At 39.7% G+C, this 23,120-nt stretch overlaps 1 protein-coding gene across 1 annotated transcript in view; it reads left to right on the forward strand.

Moving 5' to 3' along the window:
* The window catches only part of SYT16 (synaptotagmin 16), a gene marked incomplete at both ends in the record, with an annotated part of 101,195 nt that overhangs the window by 53,375 nt on the left and 24,700 nt on the right, over positions 1-23,120 (forward strand). Inside the window, 2 exons of the mRNA XM_080808664.1 lie at positions 16,330-16,542; positions 21,814-22,070. Of these exons, the coding sequence (XP_080664790.1) occupies positions 16,330-16,542; positions 21,814-22,070 (470 nt within the window). The remainder of the gene's footprint in view (positions 1-16,329; positions 16,543-21,813; positions 22,071-23,120) is intronic.

Below are 23,120 nucleotides of genomic sequence, written 5' to 3' on the forward strand. Positions count from 1 at the left end.
AGAGAGAGAAAAAGAGAGCATGAAAGGGAAGAGGTCAGAGGGAGAAGCAGACTCCCCGCCAAGCAGGGAGCCCGATATGGGACTCGATTCCGGGACTCCAGGATCATGACCCGAGCTGAAGGCAGTCGCTTGACCAACTGAGCCACCCAGGTGCCCCGACATTTCTGCTTTCTTAAATGAGCCTTCTTTTCTTGGCTATTTCATGGGTTTCCATGCCGGGTGAGGGCCAGGGTCTATTTTTGTGCTGTATGTCTGGCTTTTTAAGTTTTTATTTTAATTCCAGTGAACATACAGTGTTATCTTAGTTTCAGGTGTACAATAGTGATTTGGCAATTCTGTGCGTACCCCATGCTCATCATGGTTAAGTGCAGCCCTTAATCCTCATCACATATTCTACCCATCCCTCCACCCTTCCTCCCCACTTGTAGCCATCAGTTCTCTATAATTAAGCATCTGCTTCTTGATTTCTCTCTCTCTCATTTTGCCCTTTGCTCGTTTGTTTTGTTTCTTAAATTCCACATATGAGTGAAGTCATGCGGTATCTGTCTTCCTCTAACAGACTTATTCACTTAACGTTCTACTCTGTAGCTCCATCCATGTTGTTGCAAATGGCAAGATTTCATTTTTTTTGGATGAATAATGTTTCTTTTTATATATAGCACCCCTCCTTTATCCATTCATCTATTGATGGATGTCACTGTTCACCATTGTATGCTGGGCCTGGCATGTCCTAAGGCCAGTACTGTTTATTAAGCAGATAGACTTTTAAATAAATGAATTTTTTCCATTCTCTCTCTCTCTTTTTTTCCTCTATATCCTGCTTCTAGGTGTGGACTTAGCTCCATTCTGCAATCTCTGAACATGATGTAGGTAGGGACTTTCCAGGATCCAAGTACGGCCAGTACCATCCTCTTGCAGGCAGCTCTGATGGGTAGGTTTTACTGTTTGGAGTGAGGTTTGCAGATTCTGAGACCACACCCACGCTTATCAGGCAAGTGTGCCATAGCCAGTGACTATCCTCTGCTTTGGGTAATGAGGGAAAGTTTGTAATGGTTTGTGTTCCATGATTCTGTCAATCCTGCCTACTATGGATAAGCAGGGACTCTGGGTCCTGCTTTGATTTTCATTTGTTCTTTGTCATTTTGGTTTTGAGGCCCAGACTCAAACTATTTCATAATTTCCTGGCACCTGGGGAATGGAACACCTGTTATTTGTATATAACTTTGTGTTCACCAAGTAAAATAATGTGATGGAGGGAATACAGACTTGGTAGTCAGAGTGAGCACATTACTTAACTGTTGGGGATCTCAGTAACTTCTGTCAGGTTAGGATACCATAGCTGTCCTCCAAGGGTATTATAAGTTTTAAATGGGATATTATATGTAATGTACATCAGAATGTTTAATAAATGTTGCTTGGAGTCCTTCTTTGCCTATACATAATTGCTTTTGTTCCTCACAGTAACCTTAAAAAGTAAGGGATCATTGTTACCATTTGTATAGAAAAAATGGAAGCTCAGAGAAGTTAAGTAACAAATGGCAAGTCACACAGCTAACGAGTGGCAGAACCTAAAACTTGGGTCTTTTTGTTCTAAACACTTTGCCCTTCACTTCTGTTCTTCTTCAGTGAAGGAAAATATTTCTGGATGTAAAGGAAAATTTGGATAGAATTCAGGTTAAGTCAGGCAGTTCTTTCAGTATGCTGACAGTGTCATGGGGCTTGTGCTCCATTTGGGGGCTGTAAAGGCCTAAGCCAGACTCTGCTTCCAGTAACTCCTGGTATTTTAGGGATAAGGCATAGGGCAGTGTGGTCAATATGAGTGATGTGCTGTGGAAACAGAGAACAGTCTTGATACTTGTGACCACTGAATTCTTACAGAATCACAAATTTGTTTTGTGCTGAGAGGGCCCTAAAAGATGAGCTGATTCCTATTAGGTGTGCTATGTGTGTATTTAGGTTCAGGGGAGCAGCCCCAGCTACCTGTGAGGGGTCAAGAACACATAATCTGATTGGATAAATCAGGCTAAGTGAATAAAATATTAATAAGGATTTAAATAGCTAGCCCAGAGAGAAGACCTATCACAAAGCAGTACATACTTATTTGCTTAATGAATTATGCAGACAGCGTTTATTGTAGGAATTCAGAGGAGAGGGATACAAAGTTCCTTGGCCAAGATTTCATAATTATGTGTTGGAAGAGGCAAATCTAGAATGGAGATCCCTTCACTATCACCTATAATAAATACTCTTTACCCTTTATTACTGTATTAGTCACGGTCCTTCTGGGTGCAGGTGACAGAAGATTTGAAAGGGGCTTAAACATACACACCTGCACACCATAGTATATTGGCTCACATAAGTGAAAAGTCCAGTGGGTTATTCTGGATACAGGAATGATTGGTTCCCATTCACTCTGGGTATCAGGAATCTACAATTGTTGGTTCTTCTTTTCTCGGTGTTGGCTTCTTTCTGAGGCGGGTTATCTTCCAGGTGATGAAGGTACAGGCTTACATCCGATCAGCTTATCAACCCCAGCTGCAGGAATGGGAGAGCTTCTCTTCAGTACTTCCAGCAAGGGCCCAGGGCTAGCTGTCATTGACCAGATTTGAGTTGTTTGCCTACCCTAAAATAAAGGTGAGCCTCACCTCAACCTCCTGGATTGAAATTTGGAGACTGGCTTCCTGAAAAGAAAATCAGGATGTCATTTCCAAAAGAGAGGGAAAGATTCTAGAGGGTCGAAATAAACATCTGTGTAGTATAGCTCATATATAAAAGTTGGAAAATTTTAAAAAGAAATTTGAATACTGAGAACCCAAGTTTTTATCTATTTACCCTCATAGCAGGTACTCTGCTCTTCATTTCTTCATATAGAGCAGATTTATATCCTATCATTTCTTTTTCTGTTTGAAGGACTTCTTTTAACAATTCTTTTTTTGTTGATGATGTTCTGTTCATAAGCTGTCTTTTTTTTCCTTTGACTACTTTTAAAAAAATTAATAGACTATTTTTAGAGTAGTTTTAGGTTTATAGAAAAATTGGGCAAAAAATATGGAAAGTTGTCACATGCTCTCTCTCCTCCTGCCTTGTTTCTCCTATTAACATCTTGGATTCCTATGGTACATTTGTTACAGTTGATGAAACTGATATATTGCTACTAACTAGAGTCCATAGTTTACATTAGGGTTCATTCTGTTGTTTCATTCCCAATTATCTCTCACTGGTTTTTAGCTCTTTGGTTGTGGTGTGGCTTGATGTAGTTTTCACCATACTTCTTGGACTTAGGATGTGTTGAGCTTCTTGAACTGGTGGGTTTTTCATTTTCATCAAATGTAAAAGATTGTCCATGGTTTTTTTCAGATTTTTTTCTCCTGCTCCTCTTCTTCCTTCATGGTCTCCAATTCCATATATTTTATGCTGTTTGAAGTTGTCCCACTGCTAACTGTTCTCTGTTCAGTTTTTTACAGTGATTATCTTTCTCTGTGTTTTAGATAGGTTTCTATTGCTATGTTTTCAGGCTCACTCATCCTTCTTTCTGCAGTGCACAATCTGCGATTAATTCCAATCAGTGTAGTTTTCATCTCTAACTTTCATTTCAACCTTTCATATCTCTATAATGTTCAGTCTTTCTTTTTAGTTTCTTGAATGTATGGAATATAGTGATATTTACTGTTTTAATGTCCTTGCCTAAAAATTCTATTATCTGTGTGATTTCTTAGACCATTTCGATTGATTGGCTTTTTTCTTCATTATGGGTGATATTTTTCTGCTTCTCTGCATGCTTAGCAATGTTGGATTGGATGGCATACATTGTAAGTTTTACCTTGTTGCATGCTGGATGTATAATGCTTCTTGAGCTTGGAAGCTGGGTAAGTTGCTTGGAAACTGATCCTTTTAGGTCTTGGTTTTAAACTTTGTTAGGTAAGGCTGAAATAATGTTTTATCTCTGGCTCCTTCTTATGAGGCAAAAATCTCCTGAGTGGTTTAACCAATGCCCCACTGAGGGGGTTTTCTATGCTTGCTAGTTGAACTAGGCAATGTTCCTGGTTCTGTCTGAATTCCAGGTACTGTTACCTCCAGTCATTTCCATTAATTCTTTCTATGGCTTCAGCATTTTTCCTCACATGCCCCTATCAGTATTTTTCTGAAGACTTCAAATACAGCAGATCTCTGAGTTCTCTTTGTAGCTTTCCTCTTCAGTACTGTTTTGGTGAGTTCTCACAGCTTTGGCCCCTAACTCCATCCCTCAAAGCAGGGAGAACATCAGCTTTGCCTCAAAACTTTCTCCAGGCCGTCAGTTTGGGTAAGCGTAGAACTTACTTGCTTATTTTTCATCTCTCAGGACTCCCTGTTTTTAGTTGCTTAATGTTCAATATTTTCAGAATCGTTGTTGATGTCCAGGTTTTTAGTTGTTTCATGTGTGAGGCTAAATTTAGTGCTTGTTATTTCACCTCGATTAGAGGCAGATATCCCTTTGATGAACCCTTAATAATTGAAAGGTTGACCTTGGTTTCTCTCAGAATTTTTTTTTTTTTCCTAACATGGAAAGTTCAATCTCTTGGCATTTCATTTCTTGGCTTTCCAACACATGCCCTTCATTTATTTTTCTTGTCTTATAGTGCTTTTGAGACCTCCAGTACAGAATTGCAAGGAAGTGGTAACATCGAGTGTTCTCGTCTTTTATTGTCTCTAAGGAATGTTAAAGTTTACTATTGAGTGTGATGCATGAGAGATTTTCTTTGTCAGGTGGAGAAAATTTCCTTCTATTCCAAGTTACTGAGAATCATTGTCATGAATGGGTATTGAAACTATTTAGATTTTCCACATCTGTTGAGATGATTATAGGTTTTTCATCTTTACTCTATTAATGTGGTTAAGTATATTTAAGAGATCTTCATGATACTTAACCTTCTTTGCATGTCTGTTATAAATTCTTATTCTCAATGTATTTGCTTTTGATATAAATTTTGTTTGCTGCTTAGTTTACAATATTTGCAACTAGAACTGTATGAAATTGAACTACTACATAAATTCTCTGACTTGAGTTTATAGCTATCCTTAAAAAGTTTTATACATATGTGTGTGTGTGTGTGTGTGTGTGTGTGTGTGTGTGTGTATGAAGTCTTTCTTCTAGAATGGTTTATATAAAAGAGCAGGTACCTATTCACTGAAAGTTGGAAAATTTACACAAAACCATTTGGATATGATATGTCACTTATTGAATTTTTTTCTACCTGTTATTTCTTCAGCGGTTACCAGCTTATATTTGTTTTTTTAAAAAATTGTTTAAACTGGGGTGCCTGGGTGGCTCAGTGGGTTAAAGCCTCTGCCTTCAGCTCCAGTCATGATCCCAGGGTCCTGGGATCAAGCCCCGCATCAGGCTCCCTGAGCAGGGAGCCTGCGTCCTCCTCTCTCTCTGCCTGCCTCTCTGCCTACTTGTGGTCTCTGTCTGTCAAATAAATAAATAAAATCTTTAAAAAAAAATAAAATAAAATTGTTTCAATTTATTTGTGTTCTCTTGTGATTTTCAAGTGTCCATTATATCTATAAATGTATTCTTTGTCTTAATCTTTAAGATTTTGGCTTATCTTTAAGAGACTGTCTTCATCTTCCCTAGTTCTAATGTTTTCTTTGTAGTAACATTCTTATTAATATCTACTTTTTAGTTTTTTATTTCTTCCATGTACTTTGCTTTGGTTTAAACTGTTGATCAATAACATCTTGAATTGACCATTTATCATATTAATTTTTCAGTCTTTTTCTTTATTTCTAATATATACCCTAAATGAATCCATAAATTTCTTTTAAGTACCACTTTAAATATATCCCACAAATGTATGATATGTGATGTGTTCATTATTTTTCAGTTATAAATATTTTATCATTCCAATTAGAGTTTCTTCTTTGACCCATCAATTATTTAAAAATGTGGATTCTGGTTTCCAAAAGGCATTTTTATAATTTCTAAAAAGTCTTTTATTTCTAACTGTATTGAGATTAGAATGTGTGTGGTATAATTATATTTTTGAGGCTTCCTCTGTGGCCGAATACATGGCTAATTCTTGTAAATCTTCCACATATTTAAATCACTGTGTGTTCTTAAGATTGTTTTCTATCTCACCTCAAGATAGTTTAATACCTTTTGTTTATTATAGTCTGTGTGTTTGCAGGTTAGCTCATCTTTAGACGGGCTATGTTTGTGCTTGGTGAAAGGTGTAATCCTGTGTTCACTGGCTTATGGAAGTATTTCTACAGCGCAATTTTGCACTTGCTTCTGCTGGGTTCTCCTTGATTTCATAAGTGCTTACCCATTTCCCTTATTAATTTCTTACTTTCAGATATCTGTGTTGGGCTGGTACTGTATCTCTGTGAGAGGTAGACTTAATGTTTTTACTTCTCATAGAATAATTTTTTCTCATTCACAGCCCCAAAGGGTAGTAACCTTCCTTGCTACTTCTCTAGGTCCAAACTTTTAGCTGAAATTTATTAGTCCCCTTTTCATAGGAAGGGCAGCCTCTATTAAAGAGTAGTAGCTTTATGCTAGGGTCTTAGATCCAGACTTGCATGAATCTGAGCCTGTTAATATCCTAGATACCAGCCAAACAAGTTGTTTACACCTCTGGGTTAGTACCAGGTATCTTTCTAATTTTATCAGCATTTCTATGAGTTTGTAGCAGGAGGGGTTTTATATGGCCTCAGACTTCCAAAAGCTGGTCTAATTTTTAAAGATGAATGAATCGAAATTCACCCAAGATCACCCAGTTGGGAAGTGTCAGAGCTGGGATAAAAGCCTGTGTATGACTTGCTTCTCTTTGGTATTCTTCCCACTTGGCATTTGCCTTTGTATGGTATTTGTGGTAGTTACTCTTATGCGTCATTTGATTGTGCCACAGGTGCCAAAATAGTGGCTCAAATACTATTTTGGGTGTATCTGGGAGGATGTTTCTGGAGGAGATTAACATTTGAATTGGTAGACTGAGTAAAGTAAACTGCCCTCCCTAATGGGGTGGGCCTCACTCAATCCATTGAAGACCTGAATAGCACAGAAAAGCTCAGTAAAAGAGAACTTTGCCTGACTGCTTGAACAAAAGCATTGATCTTCATCTGATCTTGAACTAGAATGTACACCCTTGGCTCTCCTTGTTCGCAGGCCTTCGGTTGGCCTGGAACTACACCACTGGTCTCCTGGGTCTCCAGCTTGCCAATTATAGATCTTGGAACTTCTCAGCCTCCATAATTATATGAGCCAATACTTTATAATAAATAAATATAAATCATATATCTCCCCTATTTGTTCTGTTTCTCTGAATAACCTGGCTAATACACTCTTGTACTAATTTTAAATTCATTTGTTTATTCCTTATTGAAGGATTTGACTCATTGCTTTTTACTTCTAATGTTTTTAGATTTTATTTATTTATTTTACAGAGAGAGAGATCACAAGTAGGCAGAGAGGCAGGCAGAGAGAAAGGGGGAAGCAGGCTCCCTGCTGAACAGAGAGCCCTATGCGGGGCTTGATCCCAGGACCCTGAGACCATGACCTGACCAGAAGGGAGACGCTTAACCGACTGAGCCACCCAGGGGACGTGGCTGTGTTTTCTCCTAACATTATGTTAGGCACTAAGGGGATAGAGAAGAGAAGAATGAATTAAGACCACCAATTCCTTGAGCATGTTAGAGGAACCACAGCTACATAAACCCATTTAGAAAATGTAAGTAAGATAGATAACAGAAGGTAAGCTCTACATGGCAGTTAAGAATATGGATGGAACAAGCGACATTATCATACCCAGGGCAACATTTCCAATTCAGTGGTGCTTAGCTTGTTCAGGTGGTTCAATGCTGAAAATTGACATGATTTTTGTGGTACCCCATGTAATTTTCATGTATTTATTTTCTTCATGAAGCAGGACTCATTTTGTCAGTGGAAAATATGACTAGATGATGTAAGCCATGTTACAGTCATAGCCATGAGTATTGTATATCCAAGACAAATCAACTAAGGAAAGAAACATGATTAGTTCATGTCTTTGTTACTTTTTTCTTTTCATCTGCTTGTGCATGTCAGCTTATGTGATACTAGGCACACAAATGGCAGAAACTTTATGGGAAAAATCAAACATTTGGAAATTTTCCATTAACTTTTCTACAAATGGTGAGAAGTTATTCGTTATCTGATATCAGTAGCATCACTGAGGGCTGCTATTCTAATATATGCGTACCACCGCTGAATATATGATGTGTGAATTGTGTGACTTTTATTGGAATCTGCCTTTTATTTTTCTTCTAAAAAAGCTCTTCTTAGCCAAGTGAACATTTTCAGCCTATTTCTTTCCAGTTATCATAATACATTTGGATATATTTACTGTAGATTTGGTACTGAGCAGCATTTGAGACTGCCTTTTAGAAATTATCTCTGTAGCTTGACTGGGCTGTATTGCAAGATAAAACAATAACTTTGGGAACTGCCTCGAGAATGATTTGCAGCATGGGATGGAAAGATGAGTGAATGCACTTAATAGCTAGAAATTCAAAACTCACAACACCTGCACATCTCAAGATTTGTTTATTATCTCTCTCAGCCTTGGCTACCCATCCCAGGCCCTTCATTTTAGTATCCATGGCAATGGAATTTGTTTTTTGTCTTCCTAATCAGAACATTTGTAAATCAAAATGTCGATTCACATTTGCTTGTAAAGATTCATTTGAGTGATAGAAAAGTGTTGGGGGTTGGGGGAAAGAAAGCAAGAGCAAACAGTCTGGTTTTATGTTTTCTCTGCATGTGCAGAAATTTAATTATCAGGTCACCACAGTTCTCAGCAGAGTAAATTGTAGCCTTGGCCATTAATTTGTATGTAAATGCCACTATAGCAGGAAAACAACACAACACTTGGGTCCTATCAAGGAATCAATTCCTTTCTTGGAGGCATGCATCTTAGAGAGCAGAGCCGAAAAGAGTCAGGAGGTTAACAGTTTAGCACTTGCTCTTTCGCAGGTGAACCCTGTTGCAGTGATGAACCTGAAAGTGATTGTCAAAGTCAAGTGTTCAGGAAACATTTGTAGTTGAGAGAGTCAGATAATGAGAAATGAGGGCCTGGTGAGTACAGATACAGGTCTGTTCAGAATACTGCCTATTATGGTGCAGCCTTTGTGTGATCTCCATAGCCTGAGCCAATCACCCCACCCCTGATGCTTGCAGGATGCTTCCTCTCTTATCTGGGATGAGCTTGGCCTGGTGGGGAAGAGAAGTGAGTTACTTTCTGTTTTAGCACACAGTTCCATTATTAGTGGATTCCTTTGATCTTATGATTCCTGTGTTCTGTTGGGTTTGTTTCAGTTTTACTTTTAGTCTTAACTCTCAGGTTGATCTGTCTAGAGTTTTAATGGGATACCTGGGGTCTCTAACTTGGCCAGATTCAAACTCCTGACTCCTGAAATAGGCTGCAGCCAAAATGTCTGCTCAGATTATTTAGCCCTCTAGCTGTTACTTTTGAGAGTTCCTTGGATTCTTCCCCCACCCGGTGCATTCATATTCCACATTTCAACCAAGTGTTTGCCAAGTTCATATACAGATTTTGGAGTTCCTTTTCTGTGGTTTACTCCTTTCTGGAGTTTCCACCTATATTTCCATCTGCCCTGAATTCTGTCCTCTGACACCGTAAGTCAATAAAGCCTTCTGTGTCTGCCAGAGTCCTAAATCCCCTACGCTTCATAGACTTGGTGGTACTCTTAGCAGAAAAGCAATGTAATCATGGAAGTTTCCTTCTTTCAAAAGTTGGATCCGCTCCAGATTGTCCCTGCTCTTGCTTACTAGTTGACTTAAATTTTTTTTTTCTGGAGTTTATAATTGTTATTGCCACTAATTACCTATTTGGCTATAGGTGAGTCCCTTAAGTAACCTTAGACACAGTGTCTATTCAGTAGAATGCAGGAGTGGGGTTATATTGCTGTTTTTCAAACCTTTAAAAAGTGTCAGGACTCCTGTTCTTTTCCCAACAAAATCTTATAAAAATGTAAATAATATTAGAGGAAAACAGCCCTGCCTGTATAGGCTGCATGGCCCAACCTGCCCAATGCAACCACCCATATGTCCAAAGGCCTTGAAGCTCCTTTTAGAACCCTAGACTTCCACAAAACATAGTCTGAAAAATCCCCCTAAGGCTGGATAATAAATACAAATCTTTTCCTCTCCTGCCTGAATCCAACAATGGCTGGATCGTGCTTCTAGAAACATGGTCACTTCTTAGAATCTGAAACGGGCAGTTGTCTCATCTGAACTCCCTTCTCCTTTTTCACTTTAACCAACTTACTGTTGTTATTTCCATCCTTAGCCAGCCACCCTGGGCAGACGTTTGCTGTGGGTATTTGAGAAATCTAGTACATAAGGGATTTCCTGCAACTGTAGCTAAAAGTAGCACCCAGGTACCGCACCACTGAGCACAACCCACCTTGACCTGTCTCCTCTTCCCATGCATAAGATGTGAGCAGCACTTCCTTCCACCTAATTGCTCCTATGTGGGTGGGAACAAATTAATAAGCTCAGAGCTTCACTGATCATTTATAAATTCAAACTCCATCTGTGAAATAGCAGCAGACAGGCTTAAGAAATCCTCCCCTTGTATCACTAGTTGGGGGTTTTGTTGCCTTAAAAGAAACAAGAAAATGAGCAGGTGTTGGGCACTGCCTACAGCCAGACAGCACTGCCAACTCTGACAGAGCACCCCACCTCCAGGCTTGGGAAGAAGGATAGTGAGGTAAAGAAGGTAACACAATTCACATTATCGGCTTACCTCCTCCTCGCCCAGCCCTTGTTTCTTCCACCTTCCCCCTACAACAACCCTATAATGAGTTTTCAAGTAGACCCTGCAAGAACAGGCACATTCTTTCCTTTGCATATAAGTGCAAGGCTTCATAAAAGGGCTTCCAATAAGGGCACTGCCATGATAGGGGACAATAATGATATTAATAATAATAATAATAGCAACATTTTTGAGCATATCATACACCAGGCATGGGCTAAGTGGCTTATTTCATTTATTTTTTTAAAAAGATTTTATTTATTTATTTGAGAGAGAGCACAAGCAGGGAGAGGGGCAGAGGGAGAGGGAGAAGCAAGCTCAGTCCCAGGCCCTTGGGATCATGACCCAAGCCAAAGGCAGACGCTTAACCGACTGAGCCACCCAGGTGCATTTTATTTCATTTATTTGTCTCAACAACATTAAGAAGTAAGGAATCTCAAAATAAGGACACCAGAGTTCAGAAAGAGTAAGGAAGTTGTTTGGGTCTCAAACTAGCAAATGGAAGATCTCAAATTCAGACCTAGGCTTCTGGGCTCCGGATTCCACACTCTTAACCACTCTAGTCTTGACGGATGTACTTGACAGGCTGTTTCTGTGGCTCTGGGGCCCCACCTTCTTTACTTAAATGTGAGACATAAAGATAGCATTGCTCTGCCTCTTCCCACTTGAATTAGGAAAAAAAGATCATTACAAATTAGAGGGAGGAACATTCTGACGCCATTGTAGCAGGGATTCAGTTCTGACGGGTCTCCAGTCAGCGCTCTCTACCTTTCCAAGATATGATCTTCCTGCCAGTTCAAGAAGCCCGCCGTACCCCCTCTACAGTATGCAAACAAAGGGATGAAGCTGGGTGGCCAAGCATCAGAAGGTTTGCAGAAGAGTCTGCCTTCTCTCTGGTGGTGGATATTTGGGTTCTATCGATGATCCCTCTGTATTCTGTGTCTGAGTGAAATGAACAATCTCATCTTTAAGATGTATCCACATCCACGGTAATTGTGCAATCTTTTCCCCTATTATTTTAGCAAGCTAATTGAATGAAGGGGTGAAGACTTGCATACAAATTCCCACTGTGTTATTTCCCAGGTACTTAGCTTGAAAGGGGTTTAAACTTGGTATTTATATGATGTTTCAGAAAGTACTATCTTATCTCTGAAAGCAGTGTCACAACTGAGATGAGACTTTGTGATTTTCAGAAAATTTAAGTTGAAGGAAATCCAGATCAGCTACTTAGTTGTTGACATAGACTTATTACAAGGTAAGTAGCAAGAATCTTTTTTTTTCCAACATTTTATTTATTTATTTGACAGAGAGAGAGAGATCACAAGTAGGCAGAGAGGCAGGCAGAGAGAGAGAAAGGGAAGCAGGCTCCCCGCCGAGCAGAGACCCTGACTCGGGGCTCGATCCTGGGACCCTGGATTCATGACCGGAGCCGAAGGCAGAGGCTTTAACCCACTGAGTCACCCAGGCACCCCACAGGAATCTTTTAAAAAGATGCTTATAGTGATGCCTGAGTGCCTTAGCCAGTTAAGTGTCTGCCTTTGGCTCAGGTCATGATCCCGGGTCCTGAGATTGAGTCCCATGTTAGGATCCTTGCTCAGCAGGAAACCTGCTTCTCCCTCCCCCTCTCCCTCTGCTTGCTGCTCGCCCTGCTTGTGCTCTTTCTGTGTATTAAATAAATAAAAGAAAGTCTAGAAAAATGCTTATAAAAATTCTTTCCAACTCAAACTATGTGATTTTGTGTTCTTAGTGATAAAACAGAGTTGTGTAGATTTTGACCAGGATTTAAGAATGATTTTTTCCCCTTGAGGCAGCAGATGGTAGAGGGAGCATTATGTTCATTTACATTGACTTTGGAGCAATACAGCTTGGGTTTGAATCTTGGTTCCACTACTACTAACTGTTATGACTATGGCAAATTACTAACCTCACTTTGTCTCAGTTTTCCCATCCATAAAATGGGTTTAGGTTATTGTAAAGAGTAAATAAGTTAAAATAGGTAAAGTTCTAGAATAGTGCCTGTACATGGTATGTGTTGTATATGGAATTGTTTTTATCATTGTAATAGTGCCACTAGTGACTTATGTTGCTGCTGAGTGGTTTTTAGGGAGGATGGCAGGTTTCATTTTTAAATGGAGAATTCCCTGAAGTCCTTGGGGAGTGAGGCTTAGAATAGCACTTGCAGTTTTTATTTATAATCCCATGAGGGGCAATAGGCCAGTTATACTGCAGCCTGCTGTATGTATTCACTCACTCCCACATGAGCTGACTGCTGGTCTCTTCTCACAAAGGAAGCAACCTCCTGGCAGATTTCAGGGTGGAAGTGGCAGAGTACCCTCACCTCACTCTGAAAAGTAAACTAGATATGGTTCTGGTGCCCTCACCCGATAGTGTTTGATGATATGCACATGGGCTAAAAACACAGGTTCAGTGCTCAAGTCCCACTTTGTTACTTTGCTAATGTTGTTGCTGTGGGCCATCTACTTAACTTTCTGTGCTTCTGTTTTCCATCTCTGTGATGGGGCTAATAATGATCCTTACTGCATGGTGTTCCTGCGAGGATTAAATGAGATAATATATGCAAAGTCCCAAGAAGGTATCTGGAATGTAGTGTATGCTTAGTGAAATGGAAATCTTTCCTCTGTGGATGATCAGTGTCTCACTGGGGGAAAACAAACAAACAAAAAACAAAAACAAAAACAAAAAAACAAAACAACAACAAAAAAACCCACCTCTCAGGGATCCTATAATGGTAAATTAATGAATTCTAAAAATTAGTGAATTCCAACTATTGATTTTATAGATTAGGAAATATCCAGTCACTTGATTTGAGATTGATAACTATGACTACTTACATTTTAAAATCTGACCTAGTAATATAAATGGAATGGAATCTTAGACTTAGAACTCCAATGAATGCCTCATCCCCCATGCTTATATCCCCCTAATTCCTTCCCAGGTGCTCAGCTGGTCCTGTGCTCTAATGGTGAGGGGAGTTTAATTTTGCTCCATTGGCCTCTGGATCTCTCCCTTATGTGATGGTCTGTCTTACAACAGGTGCTTTGCACAGCATATTGAGACATGGGAAGACAGCCTCTTATGATGGTTTTCTGTTGGGGTGGTTTTTTAGGATTAGTGGGATATTTCATGTCTTCTGACAATTGGCTTTTCAGGTCTTACTGGTGCTGGTCACAGCCAACACAACTGAGTGAGCTGACAGTGATGTACTCTTGTATTCTTAGATCAGCTGCTCCATAAAAGAGAAAAACAGATCCAGTATTGACATTTATTGGGTAGGAAGTTTGGAGTCAGAAAACTTAGATCTAGAGAAGACCTGGGAAGTGATCCAGACAGTAGAAATGATCCGGACAGGTTAAGAGATTTGACCACAGGGGCTGAGCTAGTTGATGTGAGCATTCAGAATTCAGAAGGGTTCTTTCTAATGCCTCTTTCTGGCTCTTCAGAATAATAATTAGAAACATGGCCTCTCGAGACAGCTACCTTGATTCAAAACTCAGTTCTACCCCTTATTGGGAGTATGATCTCCAACCAGTTGTAGACTTTTCTTTCCCTTGATTTTCTCACTTGGAAAATGAGAACAATAATGGGTGTTTAATGTGGGTTAAATGAGATAATATGTGTAAGGCACTTAGGACAGTTTCTCGCACATAAAAAAGCAAAAAGTATTTATTATTATTACTAATCTTCTAAACAAACTCAGGAATATCAACTGTTAAATAAGACAGAAAATAGATATTTTGACCAGGCTGGTATTTAAAGTATTTTCTCTCACTTTAAAAATGTATTTATAATTTCTTCTTAGCTTCTGGTTCAGTAGTAATCTTCAGGACCCATCTATGAATTAATAACCATATTCTTCCCGAGAATTACGTATGACTTTTGGATGGGAAGAGCAAATTAAAAAAATATAATAATAATTTCCCGCTGGAGCTCCAGGGTAGCTCAGTCAGTTAAGTGTCTGACTCTTGATTCTGGCTCAGATCTCAGGGTTGTGAGATAGAGCTTTGTGTCTGGCTCTAAGCTGGGTGTTGAGCCTGCTTAAGATTCTCTCTCTCTCTTCCTCTCTCCCACCCCTCCCAACTCTCTCTCGCTCACTCACTCTGAAAAAAAAAAAAATCCCTGTTATTTATTATTTCCAGTTTACTTTCAGCAAATATTTACAGAATAGCCTGCCGTGTGCCTGACATGGAGATAGGGCCTGGAGGGAAGTGAAGGTGGGTGGTCCACTGTGTCTCTTACTCTCCTGTTATGCACAGATTGGGTGGAATGGTTGGAAATTAAATAGGTGAATCTGTCACGAAGCTGGAGGGAACATTGATAGGGCAGGGCTGAGAGCTATTTTACTGCTCATGGAAGAAGCTCTGAACCTGATTTTAGGGGTCAGTGAAAGGCTCTCTAGAAGTGATGTCTATACTGAGTCCTCATGATGAACTGGATTCTTGACTAGTCTAGACAGGTGTTGGGGCAAAGGGAAAACATTCCAGGCACAGGGAACCCTGGGTGAGTATGTGTTAGTGGAGAGGGTGGGGGGCGCTCATGTTTGGGAGAAAAACACTGGATCCTCACCAATTTCTCCAAGATTTAACAAGCATTTGTTAAGCACTTACTATGCAATGGATGTTGTTTTACATAATGGAGAGACATCAGATAACAAAGCTGGTGATGTCTTTATTTTCATGGAAGTCATGGGGAAGAACAGAGGAATAGAAATGTTTTGAAGAAAATTGCTTAAGGTAGGACAATGAAGAAGAGTTTAGGATGAAGTGACCATGGAGCTGACACTTCAGTGGTGAGAGGAGGCAGCCAGGAAAACACCAGGGGCTGGAGGGTTCTAGGCAGAAGGAACAACAAAGGCAAAGAACTCAAAGAGAAGAACCATCTTGGCTTGTTAGAGAAACTGAAAGTGCCAGTGAGCTGATAAGAGGAAAGTAGTACAAATAATTCAAAGGGTGTTTGGTTTGGGTTGTTGGTGCTGATAAAGGCATTAGAACATTATAATATAAACTAGTTCTGTTTTGTTTAAATTACATATACTACTGTGAGTGTCTCTTCAAAACTAGGACACTTTTGGAAGTTCCCAGTTGCAAGTATGCCTTCTCTGGGATGGGGCTTGGCTCTTTGTGTTTTAATGACAGAGATGAGACTAAGAGCATATTTTCTGTCATCATTGTCAAATATCCTGTTCCCAGTTCTAAGCACATGTCAGCAACACAACAAATCAGTAGGGCCGCCCTTCTCAACTAAAGGTCTTATCATGTCAGGAGTGTCCTGATGGTTCCTCCTGAGTTCCAGCTATGTATTTCTACTTGCCCACATAAGCTTTCTTTTCCTGTTTTATTCCTTTGGACTCAAATTCGTGTTTCAAAAAATGCTTTAAAATCTTTCTGTCTGGGTTGGGCCTGCTTTCTCCAGACTAATCATTCATATTCTTCGATGTTCTTCTATTTCTCCGGGTTATCAATCTCTGTATTCTTGTGAGCCCCACATGAGACTCATGGCTCTTGTTTGCTCCCAGTTAACAGTTTTGGCGATGATGAAGAGCCATGCACATCTTCTGACAGTGATGAAGAGGTGATCAAACAATTTGAGATTTCTGTGTCCCGGTCCCAGAGTTTCCATTCAGAAGCGTCTGAGAAAGGAAAGCAGGTGGGATTGGAGCAGAAATCAAAATTCAGCCACCTGCTCTCTACCCATGAGGAGGATAACACAGAAGTATCTGCCTGTGAAGGTATTCTTTGCATGAAACCCTTCCTTTATCTAGAGCAGGGATGGACAATGGTAAGAACACCTTTGGGTCAATCATTATACTTGTATCTGAGAGCCCAGAGAGGAAGAGAAAATGGGGCAAGAACTAGAGGCTGGAACAGGGTCAAGGGTTTTTTTTTTTCAAACCTGTCAGAGGGGGTGTCATACAGGGAACCGGGAGAAGGAATGGATAAGAAGTACCAAATCTTGACCCCTGATTTGTGGGACCCCCCTCCTTCCTTACAGCTTATCATTTTGTATATTTTGAACATTAATGGCTAGAATTAGCATGGTATTTATTAAGCCTTATAAAATCTTAATCTCCTCTGATAAATATAAACATTTCACATAGCTGTTTGCTGACATTGAGATGCTGTGCCTTTTCTCTCACTTGGAATCAGAGTCTATTTTCTATCTATCTATATAACCTCAGACAATTTTTGAAATCTTTCTTTTAATAGTTCATATTATTAAAGCCACAGGCATGTTTTACCTTTCAAATAAAAACATGTATTACTGAATAACCCTTTTCAAACAGCACATACCCTGAACATCTGCCCTCATTCCCTGTAGCTTCTGCCCCACCTCCCCACCCCTAACCCCACCCTCTGCCCCACAGGAGAATTGCTTGCTGAGCAAGAGCAAGGTCTCCTGCCATTTTCCAGCATCTTCAGACTGAATACCTTCCCCAGTGGTTGAGTACTCTGAGGTAGAGTAAGCCTAGCTTGTGGCTCATTATGGTACGTAGGTCTTGTTAAGAGTCCTCCCTCCACACCACTCACACGAAATAACCTGGAAAAAGAACAGTAAAATATTTCTTAGTGCTTTCCCCAGTGAAGGTCAGGCATCTATCTGACTCTTTTATGCCTGGAACCCTAGTAAACACAGGATATTGAAACGGGGAAGAGTCTGTGAATCATATTAGATAGAAAGCTAGAAGAAATGTCACACTGCCCGCTTTAGTGACCTGGTCTAAATGACCTGAGCTCTCTAATCTTTTTCTTCTTTCCCTTGGATACATGGTCAGTCACACCAAGAGGGGCATAGTTGTAGGTCTTCCATTTTTGGCAACACTTAGCAATAGATAGAGAAAAAGGAGAGTCCGAGATTGAGAGAAGATAACAGAGAAGAAATGTCTGGCTTGATGAGGTGAATGAGGCAATCCAAAAACAAATAAAAATTTAAAGAAGGAGGATATCCAGAGAGAACCTTATTTATTTGTCAGCAGAAACATAACAGTTTGCTCTCTGTCATGTAATTGTACTTATTGATACGGGCCAACATAGCATATTTTATTGCTGTTCCTATTAACCCAAGGTAAATGACCACCATAGTGTATCAGTAGCTACTGACCTCTGCCATCCACTCACCACTCTCCTGTTTTTTCTTTCGCTGGTGTTGCATGATAGTGTTCCTCCCTCTCCACTGCAAGGGCAAATGATAGCTAATGAAAGTTAATGGCAGTTGATTCCCCAGGAGCAGCTCACTGCATTCTAAAGCTAATGGCCCCATTTCCCCAAAGCCCAAATGTCTAGTTTCTGATTTATACAAATGGCCCATGTTCTGAGAGTTCTGACAACAATTCTAACCCTCACCCCTTCTGGAATTAGCAATAACTTTATTCATAACTGGTGATTCTGGAAAAACTTGACAGAGAGTGACAGGGAAGATCACATTTCTTTCTCTATTGGAGGGAGGAAAAAGCACACTGCACTGGATAAATTACCTATAGATTTTGAAGAAAATCAGCAGGATTTTCATAGGAGAGGATAATTGTGTGCTAAATTTTAGGTTCTCAAATGCCATGAAAATGTTAATGTCATTTTTATTGCATGATTTTTTTTTGTTCTGTGTCATTTCTTTTTGTTCATCTTTAGGTTTATAAATTTGTTTTCAGCAGTAAAGAATAAGGAAGAGATTAAGCATGCACCCCAGAGAGGAATTGTGAGGGTTTTTTTGCCGGTCCCCCATCTACTTAGTCTTTTTTCCCACTCTACCTTAAATATGATTTTCTAAGATAAAATTTAATTGTAGACAATTCTTCCACTTTCAAAATGCTTTCAAAATGTTGGAACAGTGAAAGTAAAGGTCCAAATCCAAGTAAAATCTGAACCATGAGTGAGTTATTGGTTGGTTATCTCATGTTTCATCAAGTGGGATCCTTCATTCTAGATGGAGTGGGGTTATTAGAACCAAGCAAACGCTATCTTCATATCTCTGGCCAGTTTTCTCGTCTCATTTGTCTGATATAGCATAGCTGTGCATTAACTGTCTCTGCATCCCCAGGAATGCCAAAGAGGGTTTGTGTTAAGTGATACAGATCAGAGGCTGCATATCAGGTCTTTAGGTCTGAAAAGTGGGCTGGAGAAGAGTAGTCCACTTATTGGGGCATTTATCTGTTTGTTTGTTTGTTCAATTGGTTTTGAACAGAACCTTATTTTTGCTTATGAAATCTGTAGTTCTTAGGATGTTTCACAAAAACTAGGCATTGCAATCTTGATATCATTGAAAACAGTTCAACTATCCCTGGAATCTGTGCTCAGTTTGGTTTGGAATGGGGTATCGGTTAGGATTTCATATATATCAAGGTGACATTGAGGTACCTGGCTGGCTCAGTTGGTAGAGCATGCAACTCTTGATCTTGGGGTCATGAGTTTGAGCCCCAAGTAAACTTCTTTGTGTCCAGGGATGCCTCAATTCTCCTCTTAAGGCTTTCGGTGGACTAATTACGTAGGATAATCTCCTTTACTTGAAGTCAAATGCTTGAGGGCCTTAGTCACATCTACAAAATACCTCACAGTGTTTCCTCAATTAGTGTTTGATTGATTAATTGAGGCTTATAGCTTGGCCAAGCTGACACATAAAACTGACCATTGTAGATGGTGGGCCAAAGTATTTGTACGTGGGTGGTGGTGGGAGAAGTGTTTGGGAGTGTAAAATAAAGTAACCGGATAATAGCGTTATACCATGTCAAAGCGGGATATGGACTAAAAAGTGCAAAAATCTTTCTGTCAAAATAAATATGGTTTGTATGACATAATTATGGCCTATAATTTCTAAGAAGCTAGGATACATTACTCTGACAACAGGCAATTACTTTTCTGTATGTGTTTAAGGTGACACAATATTCTTTAACTTATAGGACGGGAAGATTGCCTTATGTAATGGTGAATCCCCTTTCTTTTCCTCTGCCTCGTGACTTATACCCCAGCTTTGCTTTTCTAATTCATTCCTTGCTTGTCTGTCAAGGAAAATGGTTTGTTACATTAATATAGTTCTTATGTTTTTCAGTTATGAATAGCTTTTCAAGGCTTAATGTAGCTTTTGAAAATTCCCTTATTACTGATCTAGGTATTATCACTGTAGGAGTTAAAGTCATGAGACAATTTTATGGGGGTAATTTCTTGGCAAAGTTAGATTTTGTGCTGAAATCCTGCTGGGTGCTGCACACGTTGATGGATGACCCACTGTTTAATAGGACATTTTAGTGTTCATGGATATGAGGAATGGATGTGCTAATTAGAGCCTTAGAAGAAAATTCTGCTTTATGTTGTAGGGTTTTGCATATGGAATATCACTTATTCTATCATTTTCTGTGGCCTTTTTAAAGTATGTTTGCCAAATAACTGAATGTGTGAATGTAAAAATGTCATGGTGTCCTATGAAAGTGTTTCCAAGGGGCCTGAACTGAATTATTAAGAATTACAAGGCAGTAAGGGGAACTTCTCAGTGGTTTGCCATGGTTTTGGAAAAATCCCAAATTAGGAGTCTGAAGTTGTGCTCTGAGTACCAATCTGCCTAAATATGTTTTTGTATAGTCTGCATAGGGTGATAATGTATTTTTTAAGATTGCATGTTTACTGCAGGTAGGCCATAAACTGCTGGTAAACCACTGTCGCCACTACTCCGTATAGATGCACACCTGGCTGCTTCAGAAATTTGTTAACCTGCCTATCCTTGAAAGTTATGGGAGAGTTTCACAAAACCCACTGGTGGATTAAGACTAGGAATCATAGATACGTGGCCAAGGAGCTTATGTTTTGGCTGAGGCTTTAAGACCAACAGTAGAAACACTTGCTTCCATACAGTATAAATAAGAGCTGAATTCATGATCTATACTTTGTCATCCCACTCACTCATCCTGTCTGTATCTCTAATTTCTCTTATCCTGGAGATGAAAGAGAGAATACGTCCTCGGTTACTTTCTGGATGTGGGAGGAAAGTCAGGGCGAAAGCTATTGCTTGGGAAGACCCTGCCCATTTTCCTTTACTGTCTGAGGGTAACTTAGACTTTAAAGGAGAGGAAGGAGATGCATAGGTAAGGGAGGGCTGATAGGGAAGGTAGAATACACTAAAGTCAGAGAAAAATACTGAGTCCAAGAAGTGAGGATAGATTCAGGAGATGTTGGGCTTTGGCTGGACAAGAAGGAGAGGGCAGGAGTGGGGGTTTGAGGACCACAGTGGACAGAAATACGCAACTAGTGTTTTCATGACCTCATGAGACCGCAGGTGATAGTAATGTGGAGGCAGTAGAAAATGGGGTTTACTGGGTTGGATGAGGCCACTTTGGGCCAGACAAGCAAGCAAGGCTAATGTTTATGGAAAACCTAGTGACTGCTAGGAGACTCTTATTTCATGTGTTTACAATGATTCTCTAATGGCTTTTATCCTCATTTTATCAATAAGGAAACAAAGGTTTGGACAGTTCAAATATTGTGTAAATTCTTAATGCAGAGCTAGGATTTAAATCCAGATCATCTGAATCCAAGTCCAGTGTTCCTTCCATGGATCAAGTAGAGAACTTTTTACTTGAAAGAACCACTGAAGCCTTTCAAGGGGAGGGTAAGATGGTGCAAGTGGAAGAGAGAAAGAAAAATAGTCGAGTCAGGACACAATATGATCTCCGTAGATTGTTGTTCTTGCTTTCTAGATCTATCCCCAAGGTCTTGTGGCCATTCGTTCCAACAAAGTGCTAATGTGTTTATTTTATCCTTTTAACATTAGGACACATCCTTCACACTCATATCACTAGAAAGCATTAAACCTCGTTATACCACATGTAATGAACTAATGGTCTTCTTGGTTAGATAGACCTAGTTTATCCACCACGTGGATGCAATTGTTTCTGCAGGTGTTATATGATGGTTTTTGCTTTTGAGGTCTTGATTTATGTTGTTGCTACTACTCAGTTTCTCCAGGTAAAAAGGTGGAAAATAATAGTACATTTGAATTAGTTTCCTTATTGCAAATTTAGATTTGGATGGACCCAGCCAGCTGAATTATTCTGAGAATCTGTCCTACGGTGAAGATGATCCCGTTTCTGCCCATTCCCAGTCCCCATGTGAGGTGGGGAACACCGGGCACCATGGTGCATCTCCCCAAGAGACCAAAGTGCCTCACAGCCTCAGTCGCCAGTCTACAGAAGGCAGCTTGGAATCGGAGACAGCCTTTAATAACCGGGGGTTTGAAGACTCCTATGCTACAGACAGCTCCTCCATGTGGAGCCCAGAGGCAAGTTATTTGTTTTCCGTTCTTTCCTTCGCTGGAGCGTTGCATGCTCTCCGGTGAGCTCTTGCTTTCCTCTTGCTCCCCAAGCATTCAGAAAAAAATTTCTCCGAAAAGGATACATCACCTTGAAAAACAAAGGCCTAAAGAGCCTTTATTCAAAATAAATTTTTTTTTCGGATGACCACATCACAGCCCCCATGTGTACCAATAAAAGGGGGTATACAATAAAAGAATCACAAATACATTTCTATCAAAATGGGGGGAAAAAGAGTGGTGGTGGAATGGACCCAGCAACAGTTTTACTTCTTGTTTATATAAAAGAGTTTTTAGTTCTTCAAGGAAGATTGGTTTAGTTCCTTCGTGGTTTCAATTAAGTGGAGTCTATTTTTATTTGCCCCAAATCTTGAGTTACAGTTACTTGAATAAAAGAATTATTTGAAAATTAAAATAATAATGGCCCTCCCAGTGAAACAATGCAAGATATTATGATGAAGATCTTGCCGTAAATTTGTTGGATTTGAATTGATTTCAAGATCTAGGAGATGGCATTAGTTTGTGAGGACCCTCTAGCCACTGATATTGGTTTCTGGAGTAAATCTCTGATAAAAGATGCCCCAGGGCACTTGGGTGGCTCTGTCATTAGGCATCTGCCTTCAGCTCCAGTCATGGCCCCAGGGTCCTGGGATCAGCCCCTCATTGGGCTCCCTGCTCTGACAGGAGCCTGTTTTTCTCTCTCCCACTCTCTCTGCTTGTGTTCCCTCTCTCGCTGTGTCTCTCTGTCAAATAACTATATAAAATCTTAAAAAAAAAAAAAAAAAGATGTTCTTCCTAAATTTATTTCTTATTTGAAACTTATTCCAGAATATGCCTAATAGCATAGAAGTATGATTGGAGGTGATTATTAGAGACACTATCATTTATTGAGCAATTACAATGTGCCAGGCACTGTGATAAAGATTTGCAAACACTATGTTATCTAACAGGCATTTTTGGTTATTCTTCATTAGCTTGATCTCTTTTTTTTTTTTTTTTTTTTTAAGATTCTATTTTATT

This window comes from Martes martes, assembly GCF_963455335.1.
Source record: "Martes martes genome assembly, chromosome: 7".
In the NCBI taxonomy this organism is placed as follows: domain Eukaryota; kingdom Metazoa; phylum Chordata; class Mammalia; order Carnivora; family Mustelidae; genus Martes; species Martes martes.